Below are 21174 nucleotides of genomic sequence, written 5' to 3'. Positions count from 1 at the left end.
CATCTTCATCTTCATCTTCAAGACATACTTGACACTTACTATTCTTCATCAATTTCTTCTTATTGCAACCTTGAAGCCAACATATGGTTCAAGCAGTGCCTATGGACAACTGCTACAAATATAACTCAATCCAAACATTAGTCCATAGGGATTGTCATTAATTACCAAAACCACACATGGGGGCTCCATGCGCTTTCATAAGGAACCTTGCCACACACGACATATATAAAAGATAAAATCGATATTATACCTAGGCTAGTGATTGATTCACAACTCCCCAAGAACGCTTTAATCATATTGAGTTTCAGTCACTTTACTAGCATTAACATAGTCTCATTTACTTTAGTTTATTTTATTTACTTTGTTCATAAGTTCACAAATACAATTACTATTATTCTTGCCTTGGATTTAAAGAAAACTTGCAAGTACATTTAAGTGAATGTAACAAGAGGCAATAAAACCATTACCATTCAACTTCACTGTGGATTCGATACGCTTGCTTTTAAAAACTAGCTACACTTGATCTGTAACCTTGCACACATCACTGATTTGGATTTAGCATCCCATGTGAACAGAAGATGATTCCCGTCCCCTCGATGTACACATACATTCGATCGAAAAAATTGATGATGAGCATAGGTAGGTATATCAATGTGATTTTTCTAATAGTTCACTCGATCTTCCGCTACCGCCTTCATTGTTCTCTCTATATTTTCTACCGACCCAACCATGGGCTGATGCACTACCGAAAAATGAATCTTTGCCGGTGGTTCCCCTCTTTACCGAGTGTGAAATATCGGAGCACTCGACAAAGGTACACTATGCTGCCTAGTGCTTACTGGCTTGTACGTGTCCGTAGGACCTCGTTGCGTGGGGTTTGCTCTGCATGAATTGATATTATCATTTCCGCGGTCATCCACTGCGATATGACTCGCAAGTATTGGAAGGTTGTTAACAAGACGAGAGGATATAATCGTTAAGAAGAAGATGACTACACCGATAAAAAAGGTTTCCTAGTTCTAGCTGAGAATTAACTTAGGTTCTCATTCGAGCCCTACACTGCCAAATTTGTATCATGATTCGTGCATTAAGTTGCAAGTTGGACTAATTGCAACTAAGATTTTTCAGTTATAAATTTAGTTGCAACTAAAATTTTCAGTTGTAAGTGAGATTGCAATTAGGAAAAATAACTCCAAACAGCTCAAACCCCTTGTTTCTTTTACTATTTTCCATCTAGCTATTTTGAGTTACAAAAAATGTAGAGGGCGTAAATCCGGAAATTCAATTCAGCTCTCGGGTGCATATGCTTTCTTCACCCAATAAAATATTATTAATTGTCAAAAAAAGTTTTAAAAAATTGCATGTATATCTCGCCAATCTAGTTTTCATACAGTCTCACGAAAAATAATATTTTTATGACTGATGTATAAATATAAAATAAGTCTCACAAAAAGCCTTATTTTAGCACCAAAAATTTCTTTTTTTACACAGCCCAAACGATAAATTGATTTTTCATGTAAAGACTATCTACGCACATGACATGTAGATATATATGTGATTTTTTTTAAAATTACTTAACGTTTTAAAATGTGTCGAAGATGATTTTTTCAAAATAAAGGAAGTATATGCAACCCAAGAGCCAGTTTATTCATAGAATCAGTAAGTTTAAACACTCATTTATATCGTGATTTGTGCACTTGAATTGCAATTTTGATTGCTATTTAGTTTTTTTTAAGATACAAGTTAAGTTATAACTAAAAAAAAATTATTTCTAAGTAAGATTGCAACTAAGAAAAACGACTCGGAACCGTTAGCCGCACCCATAAGAAAAAAACCATTGTTATTTTTGTGTGCTAAAACTTGCTTCTTTTACATTTATCCATCTAGCTAGTATCAGACAATCAGTTGCAACTTACAAAAAATGTAGAGCGTGTAAATCCATCGATCTTGCTTACTCCGAACTGCACCGTAACTTAGAAACTGCAATACTAGTTTATTCATAGAATCAGTCAGTTCCGAACACTCATGGAGTGAAGAATGAGTGAACTGAACCCCACAACCGTGCACACACATGTATACAGCTATAATCCCTGCTGGGCTACAAGTTTAAACTTCTCCGTACTGGCGGCGTAGCCGGCGACGAGCTCGTCCCAGTTCGGCAAGCACCCCTGCACGGCGTCACTCGACGTGTACTCCTTCGCCCACCTGCATAGACCCGGGAACTCATCAGCTTCCATGATGCTCACCCCGGCGACCTCCTCCATAGCCGCGAGCCAGTATGCAAGCCCGCTTGCTGCCACGTCAACGTAGCCAACGCCGTCGCCGGCAAAGAACCTCCTGTCCCCGAGCTCCGCCTCCAGCAGCGCCAGACTAGCCTTTGCCTCCTCCCCGAACCGGCTCCGCGCGTCGGCATCCGCCGCCCAGAGCGCCAGCCACAGCTGCCTCCAGCAGTGCTTCGGGTCGAGGAATCCCGCCCAGAAGCGCGCAGTGGCGCGGTCACGGGGGTCGGTGGGCAGGATCGGCGGCCCCTCGAAGGCCTCGTCGACGTACTCGACGATGACGAGGGACTCCGGGATGGCGCGGTCGCCGTGGAGGAGCACGGGCACCTTCCCGCCGTGGACGGGGTTGCTCCGGAGCAGCAGCTCGCTCTTGTTGTCGAGGTCCTCGGCGATGAGCTCGTAGGGGACGCCCTTCAGCCGCAGGGCCACCTCAGCGCGGTGGCTGAACGCGCTGAACCGGGTGCCGATCACCTTCACTGCCTCCGACATTTTCGTGTGCTTCCCTCCCGAGATAGTGTGTCTCCGGTCGTTCAAGCTCCTGTATTTGAAGGGCCGTGGCCGGTACACTGTAGTGGAGAGCAATGGTGTCAGCGAATGTGGTATTGTAGTGTTACAGCGTTTTCATGCAGGAAAATTTTGCCGGCTGACGGCGAGTAATGGTGTCAGCGAGAGATTGTTAAACTTTTTTGGTGAAACCTCAATTCCATGTACTTTCAACGCAATTCCATCCGTGAATTCCATCCGTGATAGTAAACTCATCAATTTGTTAATTTTTTTAGCGATCGAAAAAATTGAGCGTTGAAACCTCTTCACATTTTAAGCATAGTCATTTTTTCTGAGAATATTTTAAGTGTAGTCATGGAATGACATAACTAGACGAACAAAGGTCAGCACAATCTAGGCCCAGTCCAGCGGAGCAATCTATAGGCCTGTTAAGCCTCTAAATCGGAAAATAATTCTATGAGATTCAGTCCACAAATTTACCCTTGTGGACCAACTTCAGCAATTGACACGTGGACAGGAGAGAGAGAAAGTATCTACAACGCCGCAATCGGCTGGCAGAAGCGGCGCGGAATGGAAATGTCACCGAAGCGCCAGACAAGTATCTCGCCGTCGGCTACAGTCCTCGTCTCCACCATCACCAACACAGCCGTCGCCGATGCCGGCTCCTCTTCGTCCACAAACCCCATAGAGACCTCCTTGTTGTCGCCGTACTTCCTACCCGAGCGCCTGACGAGCCTCTAAGACTTCTTCGCCCTCCGCGCCACCTGCCACACACCTATATATCGGGCTCTAATCCTGCCGTCGCCATCCAACCTCACCTCCTAGGGCCTGCTCCTCCTCGTCCCCCGCCAAGCCTCTGGCTCGGAAGCCCTCTACCACGCTATCCTCCGCGTCGACTAGCATGTATGGGCGTGTCTAGTTTGTATGTAGCTGTGGCGGGTGTGTCCAGTGTGCGTGCGTGTGTTCTGGTTCAGGTCCGATGCTGGTATGTGGCTGCGTCGGAGTCGTTAGCGAGAGTAGCGGGGAGCAGCTGAGCGATCTGTTGGAGCTGACCGTGTAGTGCGCGTGGTGGCGCGCCGTGCGCGCGGGCTGGCGAGCGGATCGTGCTGCGCGTCGTGGACGCGTGGTAGGACTGGAGCGTGGCGTTCGTGCGTGCGTAGTCCATGTATAAAGTGTTGGAAATAATCTTGCCTCTATTCAAATTAGTAACGTGAGTTTCCTAGGACAGTAGAAGCTAGCTAATCAGTTTGGTCGTGTCCCGTTTTGAACATGTGTGTGTGTCCGTGTCCAAGTAGTCTACGTACGTGAGTTTTCTTGTAGTTAGAATAGGTATTCATCAAGATTGAGAGTTGGTATACGAGTAGGAGTTCTAGTGCTAGTAGGTCTATGTGGTTTCAGGTCGGTCAGCTCGTGTACGACTACAGGTAGTAGTAGCTCTAGTTGGTCGGTCGGGCTGTGTATATATATACGCAGCCTATGGCGTGAGTTGTAACGTCGGTAAGTTGTACCGAGAAAACCCAGAAAATCAATAAAGAGAAGTTTAGAGGGTGCGGCACACACCCTTGGCGATAAATTTTGTGTCGTGTGTGTTCGTCTAGTTTCATGTGATTGATCTGTGGGCAAATCCCAACATAAAGCCCCCCGTTGTACTGCTTGGTGGAGAGCCAGCTGATTAAGAGAAAAAAGAGGCGTCTGTGCGCCGGGCGTTTGTGCGCTGGAATTCTCTGTGTAGCTCCTTTCTTCTACCTCTGTCCGTGAGCAGTGAGAGAAGAGCTAGCTGCTGCCAGCAACTACACCGCCTCCCCTGCCGCAACCCTATACCTTTGTCCTTCCACTCCTTTGGCTGCTGTGTCACCATCTACGACGGCAACACCAGCGGCGACCACAGAGAGCTGCGCATGTGACTTGCACGGAGTCATCTTTTGTGGCGACCTCGTCCTCACCTTCACCCGGCCTACGGCATCGTGTCCTCTATTACTGCGGCATTGCAGACGCTCACTGGCGAGCGGCATGGTCCGACAAAGCCTACCCTCTTTACAATTTGATGATGTTCGTGGAAGGTAACCCTTTATGCGCTGATGTGCGATTACCGCCTTGCTGTGGTGGAGCTCCACAACAATTCGATTAAATTGTCAATTCCTGGAGATGATTTGAGTGCACAGACAGTTGAGCGTTCTCCGACGTTCGGGCTCTAGCAGAGTGCCGCGGCAAGCTATTGCTCGTTGTTGATGTGCAATATTGCACCCCACACGGGCGTATCATGTTTTCCAGTGGCAATCTGGCGAGCGGAAGAGGGCGAGGACTACTAGCCTTGGTGGTTGTAGCTTGTTCTTCAATATAAGTCAGTTTGCGGGTTTTCTTGGCCCAGATCATCAAGCAGTTCGAAGGGACTGCTTGTACTTTACCTGGTCACAGGGTAATTGGGGCGAATAGTCTTTGGTTAACGGATCATGGCATGAACACATTGCTGACTACCCAGGCCAAGCTGTAGGGACCGATTACGTACCACTGGCTTGGGTCCTTCCAAGCATTTGTTGATGCAGCACAATGGGTATCGAAATAGTACAGAAGTTCTTAAGGTACTTTTGCTCCCTAGCTTTACATTTACTTAGGAGTATGAACTTGCATTTGAATTGACATCCTGCTCAGTTCTTCAAATACTAGACAGTAATGTACCAAGTCTATGGAAATTAGTCTCGCCAAGGTTGCTTGGGCTAGTAGAGTAATACCTTAAGCATGCATTGCCTCTTGAGATTGCCAACTTGATTTAGGTGAATTGGATATTTCCACCAAATCTCTGTGCATATAATGATGACATGTGAAATTACAACATTTTCAATACAAATTAGAACGGATCTGTTGAGTAGTAAGTAATTCCATGTTATCACCTTTCGTCATTAGTAACACCATTGCACGTGTCAATGTGCATATATGCAAGGTACTATAAGTTGGGTGTGATGGGCAGTGTTGTGTCCTCTTTTAACTGAAGACGAAGGTACTTTTAATACAGTGAAGATAATTTTTTTCAGCTAGTGCATTAGCTCTATGTAACAGGGGAATCAAAACTGACATGGAACAACCATATCTGGGATTGAAGCCAGCTACACACTGGCAAGGCAGTGAATGAACTGCACTCATGTGAACAGGACTTGTCCCCATCGCACATCCGTGCATGCATATAACGATGATGACCAACCATCCATCAAATGGACTGAGACTAACTTTGCATATTCACATTGGCAGACAGAATAGATATATACAAGTCACGTCAGATAGTGTAAATCATCGATTTCATAGTCTTGTAACCTCCGTTTCCTTAGTGAATGAAGGTCAACAGTCTACTATGAATATTCGCATAGAAATTACACGTCAACAGACTTTTGAGTTGCATAGGACTTGGAGGTAGCGGGAATTGAACCCAAACATTGTTCATTTGCTGTACTGTAATTTGAATCAGATTACGAGGCATCAGCTTTCTAGAAAGAAAAAGTGCCCAGATCAGGTTCTCTGTCAACCATGCCCCAGGTGCTGGTGGTGAAGAGAGGTTGGAATGGTGACGAAAAATGTTGGTTTTTTTTTCTTCCCGTGTGTCGTCCCTAGGTATATTTGGAGTATTGTTGCTGTTGCTCTGGATGTAGATGAACAACCATGTAAGTGTTTTGTGTACGTAGGTGTTTGATTTTAAGGGGGAAGGGACATGTATAGTTTCTGGTGGAGTTGTGGTGAAGTTGCGGCGTTGCTGTGGCCTGCGGGCTCTTTCTAAAGTTTTGATTAGGGACAATGCTTGCTTCAGTAGTATGTACCGTATTGAACATAATGTTCTTTCCACAATGTCACATCTGCTATCTTCTTTATCTGCTTCCCAGGAGAAACCTGCGAATCGAAAATCACCTCGTGGCCAAGTTGCTGTTGGTGGTTTGAACACAAACTTTACAAGAGGATTAGGGGAGGCGTTGCAAAAGTAGTGATTTGTGGAGCCCTACAACCTTCCTTAGCTTCAGTATGCTTCGTGGTATGACATGATGAAGATAGTTGTTGCTCTTTTTGGTTGACTACAACTATATGGCGATTCGTAATGTAGCTGGCCGTGGTGTTTTGCTGACTGTTGTTGGTTAAAGCAGCTGGTAGTTTTTTTCGCTGCGCACCCTTGTGTGTTTATCAGCTTCTACTACAGGAATGGCTCGCTGCGCCGACGGCCGTGGCGTACGCCGACGGCCAAATGTTGGGGCCGTCGGCGTACGTCCGGTCCATGGCAGCGGCCCATCTAGCCCCTCGGCGTAGACATACCCTCGGCGTAGAGAGGGATACGCCGACGGCCACCCTCGGCGTACTAAAGGCCGTCGGCGTAGCACTAGCATGTGCTCCGGTCCCGCTCCGGCCGTGACGGCCCGATCACGGCGTCAGCGAGGCGCCGAGGGCCACCCTCGGCATAGGGCATCACCCACCTATGCCGACGGCCACCCTCGGCATACACTTTTTTTTTTCTTTTTTTCTTCTCGGTCATTAACTTTATATTATGTTTGTTTTATTTATGTACTAGTATGAATTATGTAAAAGTAGTTACTTTTTTAAAGAAAAAAATGGTAGATGGCTTATGTAGATCCCACGAGTGACGCTCTTCGTAGACGGGTCGACGGGATCCGATGAGGCCCAACATCTCGCTATCGATGTACATATGTCCTAAAACAAAGGAAAAAAGTCCATTGCTAACCCTAACTCTAACCCTAACCCTAACCCTAGGGGTAGATTTGCGGGGTCCCCGCCCCCTAGGGTTTCCCTAGATACAAACCACCGGAGCGTCCGAATCGCTGGAAACTCCTGCTACGGCTCATCCGGGGCCTATTTCATTCCAAACCTATGGTTTCCATGTGCATATGTCCTAAACAAAGCAAATAAATTAAAAAAATCCATTGGTGAACCCTCGCACGAAAAAAGCTATAGGGGTAGATCTGCAAGGTCCCCGGCCTAGGGTTTCCCAAGATACAGATCACCGGAGCGTTGGAATCGCTTGAAAACTTGCATTTGTCCCTAACATATGTGTACAAGTGTGATGTAAGGTTTGTCTAACCTTGCATGTACCCGGCGTTGACGATTTCCGCATACATGGGCCCACACTTGGTAAAATCCAGGATTTGTATGTGGAAACTCCTGCTACGGCTCATCCGGGGCCTATTTCATTCTAAACCTATGGTTTCCATGTGCATATGTCCTAAACAAAGCAAAGCAAATAAAAAAATCCATTGTAAACCCTCGCACGGAGAAAGCTATAGGGGTAGATCTGCAGGGTCCCCGCCCTAGGGTTTCCCAAGATACAGATCACCGGAGCGTCGGAATCGCTTGAAAACTTGCATTTGTCCCTAACATATGTGTACAAGTGTGATGTAAGGTTTGTCTAACCTTGCATGTACCCGGCGTTGACGATTTCCGCATACATGGGCTAGCACTTGGTGAAATGCAGGATCTGTATGTGGAAACTCCCGCCACGGCTGAAACAGAGCCTATTTTATGGTAAAGTATGCCCAACCTATGGTTTCCATGTACATATGTCCTAAACAAACAAAAGCAAGTAAAAAAGTCCATTGGTAAACCCTCACACGGAGAAAGCTATAGGGGTAGATCTGCGGGGTCCCCGCCCTAGGGTTTTTTCAAGATACAGACCATCGGATCGTCGGAATCGCTGGAAAACTTGCATATGCCCATAACATATGTGTACAAGTGTGATGTAAGGTTTGGCTAACCTTGGATGTACCCGTTGTTGACGATTTCCGCATACATGGGCTAACACTTGGTAAAATCCAGGATCTGTATGTGGAAACTCTCGCCACGGCTCAAATGGAGCCTACTTTATGGTAAAGTATGCCCAACCTATGGTTTCCATGTACATATGTCCTAAATAAACCAAAACAAGTAAAAACTTACATTGGTAAACTCTCGCACGGAGAAAGCTATAGGGGTAGATCTACGGGGTCCCCGCCCTAGGGTTTCCCAAGATACAGATCACCGGAGCGTCAGAATTGTTGGAAAACTTGCATTTGCCCCTAACATATATGTACAAGTGTGACGCGTCATTTTATGTGCTAAATGTTTTCCGTTTCGCGCGTTGGCGGACGGGTGCACGCGCGCGCCCGGTACGGCCATACCGCATGTCCCAGCGGCCCCGTTTTGCGCAGTTGGCAAAGCAAACGGAGCCAAAAAATCGAGCGGAGCCGCGTGGCGTCATTTTATGTGTCGTAGTAACCACTGCAAAAGACGGAACTGGGATACGGCAATTATCTTGGAGAACCCTTCACGAACAGGGCTATCTCGTCCGGAGTTCTATGGCTTTTAGGGGAAATGAGTAGGAAACGGCCCGTTTCACCACATAGTTTGTCGGAACGAGGCCATATTTGGCACGTGCGTGGGCCTTAGGATGGGAAGCAAGGCCCCGGTCGCGGATTTCCAATCCGAACCACGGGCGACGGTTTTTCCATTTTCGGGGTGCCGGAAAGGCTTTTTTTTGTGAAGCAGCTACATGGTGCGCATTTCAGTATCGCGCGGGACCTCCGCGCAGCGGTAGGATACCTCCTACACCACCTATCACATGCCATATGCGCGCGGAAGCCATCTGGGAATCCCACCCGCTTCCTGCGGTGCCCCGCCGAATCCGCTGGAAACTGACCGGATTTGAACTGGGGCGACACTTTCCTTCGCTCAATAAATGGAGGGAAAAATGTTTTTAGGTCTAGGACGCGTCATTTTATGTGCTAAATGTTTTCCGTTTCGCGCGTTGGCGGACGGGTGCACGCGCGCCCGGTACGGCCATACCGCATGTCCCGGCGGCCCCGTTTTGCGCGATTGGCAAAGCAAACGGAGCCAAAAATCGAGCGGAGCCGCGTGGCGTCATTTTATGTGTCCTAGTAACCACTGCAAAAGACGGAACTGGGATACGGCAATTATCTTGGAGAACCCTTCACGAACAGGCTATCTCGTCGGAGTTCTATGGCTTTTAGGGGAAATGAGTAGGAAACGGCCCGTTTCACCACATAGTTTGCTCGAACGAGGCCATATTTGCACGTGCGTGGGCCTTAGGATGGGAAGCAAGGCCCCGGTCGCGGATTTCCAATCCGAACCACGGGCGACGGTTTTTCCATTTTCGGTGCCTAAGGGCTTTTTTGTGAAGCAGCTACATGGTGCGCATTTCAAGATCGCGCGGGACCTCCGCGCAGCGGTAGGATACCTCCTACGCACCACCTATCACATGCCATATGCGCGCGGAAGCCATCTCGGGAATCCCACCCGCTTCCTCGCGGTGCTCCCGCCGAATCCGCTGGAAACTGACCGGATTTGAACTGGGGCGACACTTTCCTTCGCTCAATAAATGGAGGGAAAAATGTTTTTAGGTCTAGGACGCGTCATTTTATGTGCTAAATGTTTTCCGTTTCGCGCGTTGGCGGACGGGTGCACGCGCGCGCCAGCACGGCCATACCGCATGTCCCGGCGGCCCCGTTTTGCGCAGTTGGCAAAGCAAACGGAGCCAAAAAATCGAGCGGAGCCGCGTGGCGTCATTTTATGTGTCCTAGTAACCACTGCAAAAGACGGAACTGGGATACGGCAATTATCTTGGAGAACCCTTCACGAACAGGGCTATCTCGTCCGGAGTTCTATGGCTTTTAGGGGAAATGAGTAGGAAACGGCCCGTTTCACCACATAGTTTGTCGGAACGAGGCCATATTTGGCACGTGCGTGGGCCTTAGGATGGGAAGCAAGGCCCCGGTCGCGGATTTCCAATCCGAACCACGGCGACGGTTTTTCCATTTTCGGGTGCCTAAGGGCTTTTTTTGTGAAGCAGCTACATGGTGCGCATTTCAGTATCGTGCGGGACCTTCGCGCAGCGGTAGGATACCTCCTACGCACCACCTATCACATGCCATATGCGCGCGGAAGCCATCTCGGGAATCCCACCCGCTTCTGCGGTGCTCGCCGAATCCGCCGGAACCGACCGGATTTGAACTGGGGCGACACTTTCCTTCGCTCAATAAATGGAGGGAAAAATGTTTTTAGGTCTAGGACGCGTCATTTTATGTGCTAAATGTTTTCCGTTTCGCGCGTTGGCGGACGGGTGCACGCGCGCGCCCGGTACGGCCATACCGCATGTCCCGGCGGCCCCGTTTTTTGCGATTGGCAAAGCAAACGGAGCCAAAAAATCGAGCGGAGCCGCGTGGCGTCATTTTATGTGTCCTAGTAACCACCGCAAAAGACGGAACTGATACGGCAATTATCTTGAGAACCCTTCACGAACAGTGGCTATCTCGTCCGAGTTCTATGTCTTTTAGGGGAAATGAGTAGGAAACGGCCCGTTTCACCACATAGTTTGTCGGAACGAGGCCATATTTGGCACGTGCGTGGGCCTTAGGATGGGAAGCAAGGCCCCGGTCGCGGATTTCCAATCCGAACCACGGGCGACGGTTTTTCCATTTTCGGGGTGCCGGAAGGGCTTTTTTTTGTGAACCCACGCGCCTTAGCTAGATATATTATTATTATTATAATATGGACCTATTGTTAGTATATATATATTTGTATATTATATTCATAAAAATAAATGAAAGAAAAAACAAAAAAAGGAAAAAAGAAAAAAAAGAAAAAGTGGTCTATGCCGAGGGTGGCCGTCGGCGTATGGCCGGCCCTCGGCATAGACCCCAAACCCTAAAAACGCCCACGCGCCCCTGTCCAGTCCCCAACTTTCTTTCCCCGCGCCGCAGCCCTCCCGAGCCGCAGCCCACCCGCGCCGCCGCCACTGCGCCGTCGCCACGCCCGCGCCACCCGCCGCCGCTCGCCGCTTCCCGCGCCTCCCGAGCAGCCACCCGCCCCGCCCACCACTCGCCGTCGCCACGCCCGCGCCACCCGACTTCGCCTCGCGCCTCCCGAGCCACCGCCTGCCTCCCCGCCTCCCGAGCCGCCGCCGCCGCCTTCCCCCGCCTCCCGAGCAGCCGCCCCGCCCCCCAGCCAACGCGCCGCCCCCGCCCCACCTCCCGTAGCCCACCGCGCCGCCCCGAGCCGCCGCCCGCCGCCTTCCCCCGGTATGAAATAGAAATGTTAGTAGCACTTGTTAGTTTGTTAGTTAGTTTGTTAGTTAGTAGCACTTGTTAGTTTGTTAGTTAGTTTGTTATTTAGTTATTTAGTAGCACTTGTTAGTTAGTTTGTTATTTAGTTATTTAGTAGCACTTGTTAGTTTGTTAGTTAGTTGTTAGTTAGTTAGAAATAGAAATGTGTAATTAAAATAGAAATGATATGTTTAATAATGGAAATAGAAATGCAAATGTGAATTTCTTCTAATAACATGGATTTGTAATAGGCTATGCCGTGACCGCCTCGTCGTGAGCACCCCGGCGTGACGATCCCGGATCTTGACGCGCTTCTCGACGGTCGCCGACATCGACACTCGGTTGTTCGACTACTTCCTCTACAGCCGAGGGTGAGCTAAATTTCCAACTTCTTCTCCGCATTTTATTTATGTCACTAGATTCATTTTCCAAGTCAAGTTGCGTAACCTAGGTGTCACTTCCCGTCCTCAAGCGTTACGCGGATAAATATGCATTAGTGGTCGGCATATTTTCAACCGTAACGCTTGCGGCATTTACGGGACAGTCGGCGGATCCGTAGTTGGGTACGTTCTCCATGCTCTGCTCCGGTCCGAGTCAGGATTTCGGCAGCGCCTCACCGTTGTTCTCCGGATGCACATCCTCTTGTCTTTTTGGCGAGACGTGTATCGGGAGAGCAGCGGGGAGGTGCTGCCGAAATTTTGACTCGGACCGGGGTAGAGCATGGATAACGTACTCAATCTACGGATCCGGCGGCTGCTAGGAGCCCACCTAGTAGAGATGTAGGTTGATGCATTCGTTTTGCCTGTTAAAAAAATTAAAATATGATGCATTTTCCTATTTGATATAAATGCTATGCTTGTCGTTTGGCTTCCAATAGAGCAGAGGATGGCTGATAATGGATGGATGTACACCGGCCGTGTTAGTGCGACTAATAAAACAGATGAGTGGATAAGGAAGACTTGGCATTTAGTGAAGGAGTTGGCGCGTGGTACAAAACAGAAGGTTCAGCCACTTTGCCCGTGCAATCGTTGCTTGAAGCATCACCGTCGTGGAAAGGATGACATGTTTAAACACCTTCTGCAATATGGGTATATGCCTCGTTACGTCACGCAGATCGACTTTGATGAGCACGAACGTGACAGAGGTGAGGTGATGCGGCAGCGGCTCAATGGCAATGAGTACGATGGGGTTAGAGACTTTCTAGATGATCTTGTCGATGCCCACATGCCAGAGTCGCCACCTTCACGGAGGAACCGCCAGAACCGGAGGAACCTCCGTAACCGGAGGAACCAGAGCCACCGCGAAGGCCTTCTATGATATGATAGCCGCTGCTAAGACGCCTCGTACGATGGCGCCGAGATTTCTCAGCTCGATGCCATCTCCCAATGTCTAGCCGACAAGACCCGGTACAACACCACCCGTGACGGCTTCGAAGCAAGTCTGAAAACAACTGGTAACATGTTGCCCAAAGGGCATTGTCTGCCTAAAAGCCTGCACGAGACGAGGCAACTCATGTCGGCGCTCAACATGGATTATCAAAGGATAGACTGTTGTGAAAAAGGCTGTGTTCTCTTCTGGAAACAGTTTGCGGAGGACAAGTACTGTCCCATTTGTAAGGCCTCTAGGTATGAAGAGGTAACGGGAAAGGATGGTCAGGTGAGGCAGTCAAAGATCGCAAAGTCGATTCTTCGGTATCTCCCATTCATAAAAAGAATCCAGCGGCTTTACTTGACTGAGGAGACCGCCAAACAGATGACGTGGCACAAGATGGGGACTCGAATAAAGGACAATCAGGGCGGACGAAGATGGGACCTCCCTCTGATGGCAATGCAGGGCCGAACTTTGATAGAAAATCCCCCCAGAGGGCAGCAGACGCTCGGAATGTCGAATTGCGATAGCTACGGATGGCTTCAATCCATATGGTATGTCGAATGCCAATTACAGCTTGTTGGCCCGTGTTTGTAATTCCGCTCAATCTCCCTCCCGAGTCCTAATGACGAGGAAGACCATGTTTCTGTCGCTGATCATTCCAGGGCCCCATTACCCGGGAAGAACTTGAGTGTCTACATGCAGCCGATTGTGAATGATTTGAACCACTCTTGGCACCACGGGACGTTGACGTACGACCGAGCATCGAAGACAAACTTCGCATGAAAGTTTGGTTGCGGATACCATGCATGACATGCCCGGGTACGCCCTAACATGCGGATGGTGTACAGCTGGTAAATGGCCATGCCCGGTGTGCGAGCATCGACTTGAGTTCCTTTGGCTAAATAAGGGTCGCAAGTATGTTGCGTTTGACACGAATCGGCAGTACCTCAAACGGAGGCATCCGTTCGCAGAAGACAAAAAGAACTTCAAGAAAGGCAAAGTTGTGCATGAAGTAACAGAGGTGCCAAAGTTCGATGGTATAGCTGTTGATGCCGAGCTACGTGCTCTCGTGCCAGCGGCATCGGAAGCTGGCCATCAATTTGAGGGATATGGTGTAACGCACAACCTGGACTCACGAGGCAGCCTTAACGAAGCTCGAGTATTACAAGGACCTCGAACTTCCCCATAACATCGATGTGATGCACACCGTAAAGAATGTCGCGGAGTCCTTATTTCACACGTGCCTAAACATTCCTGGGAAGTCAAAGGATAATGTCAAGGCTAGAGTCGATGTTGAGAAGCTCTGTGATAGGAAGAAATTACACATGCAACGTCCCATCGGCCGTCGAAAGAATTGGTTCAAGCCGCACGCCGACTTCTGCCTTGATTCCATCCAAAAGAAGGAGGCATTCAAGTGGCTAAAATACGTTGTGATGTTCCTTGATGGTTATTGTTCGAATATGAGCAAGGGAGTCAATCTTTCGACGGGAAAAGTCACCGGGCTCAAGAGTCACGACTATCATATATGGATTGAGCGGCTGATGCCGGTGATGCTTCGAGGGTATCTCCCCGAGAAAATATGGCGAGTGCTCGCGGAGTTGAGCCATTTCTTCCGCACGCTCTCGTGCTAAGCGGATATGTCCTAAGGTTATTGAGAAGCTGCAAGTTCAAGTGCCGGAGTTGCTATGCAATTTGGAGATGATCTTTCCGCCGGGCTTCTTTACTCCGATGGCACATCTCATTGTGCACCTCGCAAACGAGGCACTCTTGGGTGGCCCAAAGGCGCTTCGGTGGCGCTTTGTATTGAGAGAGAGTTCAAGTATATTCGGAAGATAACTGGAAACAAAGCCAAGATTGAAGCATGCATAGCTAAGGCAACGTGCCTTCGGGAGATGGCAGATGCCGCAACAACGTACTATCCTGATGAAGTTCCCACTCTGCATAACCCGGTCTCTCGTTACAATGTCGACGTGCCCATGAATGACCCCAAGCTTCAACTATTCCAATGTCCCGGTGGCAAGGCTGGTAAAGGACAAAAATATAGATTGGAGAGGGAAGAGAAGGATTGCATAATGCTCTATGTGCTTATGAACATGAAGGAAGTGGTGGGGGGACGACGACGATGGCGGTCACGATTTCATTAGGTAACATGGTGTAATGCTTATTGTATCTAGTTTCGATCACCTACACTCAACTCGGTCTAATGCTTATTGTATCCTTTCAGCGAATTCACGGATGAACAGTGGTGGCTTCCGCGCGATCCCACGGGCGCGGAGTTGGACACTCTGCGAAGGAGGGTGCTCCCAAGTAAAAATAAACTTTGTGTCTTGGTTCATGAAAAAGTAATGTCTAAGCTGTCCCTCTTACCTACCAATATGTGACTTGTCCCTGTTATTCCATCGTAACTAATGCACACAACAAATTTGAACCGTGCTTGTAGGGAGCTGATGCAAACGTTGAGATGACAGATGAGTTGAGATGTGTTTCCCAAGGTTGTAACCGTGACGTCATGAAGTATGAGAAGTATGACGTGAATGGGTTTCGATTCCATACAGAGACACACCGTAAGGGCCGGCGAATCCAAAAACGATAAATACTGGTGTCTTCACTAAAGGATCCGATACCTTTGATTACTACGGGAGGTTAGAGAATGTATACGAGCTGACCTTCAATCGTACAAACAAACAACTCAATCTCGTTGTGTTCAAGTGTCATTGGTTCGACCCAAGAGGTGGACAGAGAATTACCAAGTCCATTGGGTTAGTTGAAGTTAAGCCTTCCACCACCTATACCGGAGCCGATGTCTATATTGTTGCTCACCAAGCCAAGCAAGTTTATTATTTACCGTACCCATGCCAGAAAGCGGCCCTCAACGGCTGGGAAGTCGTGTTCCAGGTATCGCCACATGGTAACCTACCGATTCCCTCCGAGGACGATTACAACAACATTGACCCTGTAACATACGAGGGAATTTTCTATCAAGAGGAAGAGGACTTCGGGCACTTTGAGTTAGAATGTGTTCTTGAAGAGGACCTCGGGAACGATGCAGAAACTCGTGGTGAGTCAGTGGTGGATCTAAAGGACATAGATATGCTCGAGAAGTTACAAGTGGAAGATGATAGCGATGATGAGCCTCCACCCGTCTATCAAGATCCAACTTACTACTCAAAAGATAGTGATAGTGATAGTGGCAAGGAGAAACAAAATGAGATTGACGATGAGATTGATGACGGCTGGTGAGGGTCTTTTATGTGTTTATATTTCAACATGCTTCTTATTTGTTTAGTATCTTTATGCTTAGTATTTATATTTTTTTCAACATGCTTCTTTATTGTTTAGTATCTTTATGCTTAGTATTTATATATTTTTGAACATGCTTCTTAATTGTTTAGTGTCTTTATGCTTACTATTTATATATTTTTCAACATGCTTCTTAATTGTTTTCTCTTTCTCAATGCAGGTGATTGAACAATATGAGCGGCGGCAAGGAGGACTCGTCGAGCTTGCTTAATAAGATGCAACAACGCAAGAACAATGTTAGAAGGAGTGAGAGGGCACCGCGTCGCAATCCGCGTTACGAGGACGGCGCGGGAGGAGGAGGAGGACGAGGACGAGGACGAGGACGGGGACGAGGTGGTGGAGCTGGAGGTGGCTTGGGAGGAGGTGGAGGTGGAGGTGGCTGGGGAGGACCGGACTTTGAGCCACCACCCTCGGCTTCAGGCGACGTTGCTTCCGGGTTCTTTTTGGAGGGGACGTCTAGAGAGGAGGCGGAGACGGAGTCTAGAGCCGAGGAGGACTCTAGCCGCGGGTTTGAGACTCCGGAGGAGGATGGGCGGCCGAAGGCACTGAAGATTCGTGGGGAAGCGAGAGTCCCCGACGAGAGGAAGGAGCCTAAGACCCATGAGGCGAAGACCCTTATTATTCCTGCTGGCCCTGAGTAAGTGTACTAATTTGGCAATTTCGATTTTCATGTACTAATGTTTGATTTTCATGTGCTAATGTTTGGTTTTCATGTGCAGCAATTGGACATTTCCTCCGGGGGTCAAGGGGCGCCTGCCTAGCAGCATGATTGGAGCTTTGCTTAGGAAGTTCTGGCCGGGCAAGTACTATCCCCTCGGCACTGTCCCAGCTGGCGAGAAGAAGCTAGCCACTACTTGGACGGACTACGAGAGTGCCCCTGGCGTAGGCTTCCCGACGGCTGCTGAGGCCGTGATGAGAAAGTTTTGGGTAAGACATATTTTCTCGAGCTTCGTTCATATTTGATGACCCCAATGTTCTAACTCATGAATCTCACAATTGTTTTTTGCATGATTGAAGTGTTTTTATCGTGTGGCGCCCGAGGTTGAGGAGACGGCCGCGAACAGGACTTTGCGGGCGACTTGTGAGAGGTTGACACCGCAGGTGTGGTACAACCAAAGGATCACGTCCGTGGGTCACTTCTGGGCAGAGAGAGGCGAGAGGGTCCATAAGCCGGACATTGTCGGTAAGAATGCTAAGGCCGAGTACGAGATGACGGTGGAGGACTACATGTCGGTGAGTAAAATGTCAATGAGATTCTACATTGCTACTAAGTTGCGATTGCATTAGATTGAGTTGAGTATTGCATTTTCAGGTTATCCCCGATTGGGCCGAGCCGCATGCCGAGGCATGGGAGGAGATGGTTAGGACGAGGTGGCTCAAGATGGACGAGGACTTTGCAGCCATGGCGAGGCGGAACGCGGAGAACCGAGGCGACGGTGGCACACACTGTGGGGGAAACCTCAGCTACGAGCGCTACAAGGGGAAGACGGTATGTATACATTTTATTTTCCTTCAGGTTCAAAGTTGGTACTCACAACATTTCCTTTCGCGATGCGTAGGGCCGCGTTAGGACCCGAGGAGGAGATGTCCGACCTCGAGATATACAACAAGATGCGGCTTAAGAAGCCCGATCTCTCGCAGCCTCAGCCCTCGCTCCCTGAGTACTTCGGCACCTACGCCGAGGACGTCGAGAACTACTGCGAGATGGTGAGGCATCGTCACCCGGAGGTGGATGACCCCATGAGCGCGGAGGTCGACGAGGAGTCGTTGGTCCTGTCGTCCGGAGGGTTGCCGCATGGCCGTCTCGCCATGCTGAACAAGGCCGTCAAGCATACCCTCACCACGACCTTCACGCGTCTCAAGGCGGGACTCACCAAGGACAGCCCCCCTCTCCCGCTTCGTCGCCGGGCTCGGCAACAACCCGCATACGACGTAAGTTTCCCTCATTTCCATCCTCTTTCCGACTTTCGTTCATACATTGCTAAGTGCTAACGAGACATGAATTTGTGAAATTGTAGCCTGACTTCGAGGCGGCCTACGTGGCCGCTCATCAAGAATATCAGGTGGCCTTCAACCAGCACCAGCAGCAGTTCATGGAGTACATGGCATATATACATGTAAGTTCCAACCTTTGTTTTCGCAAATGATGACAAGTCCCACTTTCCCCTAGTTTGATGCTTCATTTCTGCAAAGACTGACATGTAAACTATCTTGCAGGCGTCGATGGTGGCCAATCAAACTGGACAGACAGCGGATTTAGGGCCGATGCCTCCCTTTCCGGGGCCGGCGCCAAACATGCCATCGAAGGAAAATTTCGCTGCGGAGTACTATGGGAGAACAACGGTAAGTTCTTCGCCAAACCGAATACTACGGCTTTCCTTTGCCTCGCAAATTGCTAACATCTCGGGAACATGTGTGTAGGGAACGGGATGTTCCGGAAACCAGGGTGGTGGGAGGGACATGACACCCGGTACTTCTCCCGGTGCTACACCCGGTACTTCTCCCGGTACTTCTCCCGGTCCTTCTCCCGGTGGTTCTTCCGCAGCTTCTACCGGAAGGAATCGGCCCGGGCCGGTGTTTAGCGGCGACGAGCTCCTCTAGTTGTCCCATAGTAGCTACTTATGTATCCGCACTATGACACTATGACACTTGTACCTATGTTATGAGACTACGACTATGTATCCGCAACTATGTTATGAGACTTGAACTTCGTGTTATGTCTATTTGCACTTACTTTATTTCGTGTGAATTAATTTGTGATTTAATGTGCTGCTAATCCTGGGAAACAACCAAACCAGCAAAAAAAAGAAAAAATGGTCTGACCTACGCCGACGGGTTCCCCCTCGGGGTAGCGTCGACATGAACCATATGGCACATGCTACGCCGACGGCTTCCCCCTCGGGGTAGCGTCGAGATGAAACAGGGGCGCGACGCGTGGCAGTGTACGCCGACGGCCACCCGCTCGGCGTAGGATGCGCCACGGCCCGCCAGGACGCGCCGCGTGGCGGGGTACGCCGACGGCCGCGCCCCTCGGCGTAGCGTGCAGCACAGCTCGCCAGGATGCGACGCGTGGCGCGGTACGCCGACGGCTGCCCCCTCGGCGTAGCCGTAACGGCCGTCAGCTCGACGGCGCCCGTTAGCGTGCTACGCCGAGCGCTAGTACGCCGACGGGTGGCCTGGCCCTCGGCCCTCTCGTTCTACGCCGACGGTCGCTGATACGCCGAGGGCCACGTGGCTTCTGCCGAGGCCAATCTTCCCCGAGGAGCTACGCCGAGGGTCCCCGTCGGCGTACCGTACGCCGAGGGCTAGGCTGTGGTACGCCGAGGGCCGGAGGCCGTCGGCATAGGTAGAGATTCCTGTAGAAATCTAGAAGTCGAATCCGTTGATGACTTACTATATTCAGAAAAATAAAATAATACTCTGTCGATAAAATAATGTTTTAGATTTGTCTAAATCTAGACAAATCTAAGACATCTTTTATGGACGAAGGGAGTAGTTGGTTATTGAGCTGCCCCAGATTTCCAAAAAAAAAGTGTTGGTTTCATACTAATATATTGCGCTTATCAGAAAAATCTTGGATGCAAGCTGCAAGTGTGCGTATGTGCAGAGTAGCGTCTTCTCACCCAAGCTCAACGCAGTTTACCAGGAACAGCTAGCCGCTAGCCCAAGCAATTACCTCGAACAATTGTTTCGAGTTTCCTCTGTACTGTCATCTTCTCTAGATATTTTACAATAATGTACACGTACAAGCACGTCGAAATTAGTCTTGGGGTACGATTTTTTTCTCATTTCTCTATGACACTGCTTCATATCATCAGCAACTTGTGGAGTAGAACTTTAGGGAATGAACCGAGAACATACTTACATATTGCAGTACTAGACTGTGATATAATTAACGTCCTTGTTGTGCTGGCAGTGAGCAAAATCTAGGATTGACCTTATACACCTGGTCTTGTGGAGGAAAGACGAGGCCGGTACAGACTAAATTATCGATATGCAGCCCTAGATATACTTGCTCTAAAAGGGTGAACGTACCTACTCTCATTGCAATTGTCATGTTGGTATCTATCTAGAGAAGATGTTGTGATTAAGTGGGACGATTTTCAGAGTGCTTGGCCGCGCATGATTGATAACATCGTGGATCCTACGAACCTGAAAGCAATGACATGTGCCGAGGCGATTGGCCAACGATGTTAGGGCCAGTCAAGTAATAGTACATAAAGCCAGCGTTGACATTGCGAACTCTATAACATGCATGTGAAACTATGATATCTTAATTGCAAATGAAATCCAATCTGTTGAGGACTTTCATTAGTAGTAATTAATTCCACAGTTCCATCTTTCAGTACCGCCATAGAAGTTAATTGCACGTGCCCATGTGCATGTATGCCTGGTATAATGCTCGCATCTTTGACATAAGACTAGTCATGGTGGAGAGTAACATAAGGTAGTGTCATGCATATGACACTAGTTTATGTTACTATCTTCATAGTGCATAGTAATTTAGATTTAGTATCATGCATGAGTGTATTAATTACCTTATAGACTCATGGTACCTTGAAAAGTGTGATGTTATGGTAACATAGCTAGTTACCACAACTTTCTTTTTCTTCGTTTAATGTTATACCATGTCACCAAAA

The 21174-nt window shown here is 48.8% G+C and overlaps 2 protein-coding genes and 1 pseudogene across 2 annotated transcripts; 2 read left to right on the top strand and 1 right to left on the bottom strand.

The window, feature by feature from the left end:
• Positions 1-2081: 2081 nt before the first annotated feature.
• On the bottom strand, positions 2082-2768 carry LOC127340406 (probable glutathione S-transferase). The gene has a single exon (XM_051366161.2). It carries the CDS (start codon positions 2766-2768, stop codon positions 2082-2084), a length of 687 nt encoding a protein of 228 aa, XP_051222121.1.
• Positions 2769-3688: 920 nt separating this feature from the next.
• Positions 3689-11797, top strand: LOC127340405 (uncharacterized; annotated as a pseudogene).
• Positions 11798-18245: 6448 nt separating this feature from the next.
• LOC139837730 (uncharacterized) lies at positions 18246-18991 on the top strand. Its single transcript, XM_071827013.1, has 3 exons — positions 18246-18466; positions 18553-18651; positions 18752-18991. The coding sequence occupies exons 1-3, from the start codon at positions 18275-18277 to the stop codon at positions 18953-18955; spliced, it is 495 nt and encodes a 164-aa protein (XP_071683114.1). The 5' UTR covers positions 18246-18274; the 3' UTR covers positions 18956-18991.
• The last annotated feature ends 2183 nt before the right edge of the window (positions 18992-21174 follow it).

Source organism: Lolium perenne, chromosome 3 (assembly GCF_019359855.2).
Source record: "Lolium perenne isolate Kyuss_39 chromosome 3, Kyuss_2.0, whole genome shotgun sequence".
Lineage (NCBI taxonomy): Eukaryota > Viridiplantae > Streptophyta > Magnoliopsida > Poales > Poaceae > Lolium > Lolium perenne.
This window is presented reverse-complemented; position numbering and strand designations above follow the sequence as displayed.

Excerpts from the sequence above, each read along its gene's own strand:
- LOC127340406 (XM_051366161.2), bottom strand. The coding sequence starts at position 2,768 with ATGTCGGAGGCAGTGAAGGTGATCGGCACCCGGTTCAGCGCGTTCAGC.
- LOC139837730 (XM_071827013.1), top strand. The coding sequence starts at position 18,275 with ATGAGCGCGGAGGTCGACGAGGAGTCGTTGGTCCTGTCGTCCGGAGGG. Across the intron at positions 18,467-18,552 it reads GGCAACAACCCGCATACGAC|CCTGACTTCGAGGCGGCCTA; the intron begins GTAAGTTTCCCT and ends GTGAAATTGTAG. Across the intron at positions 18,652-18,751 it reads AGTACATGGCATATATACAT|GCGTCGATGGTGGCCAATCA; the intron begins GTAAGTTCCAAC and ends ACTATCTTGCAG.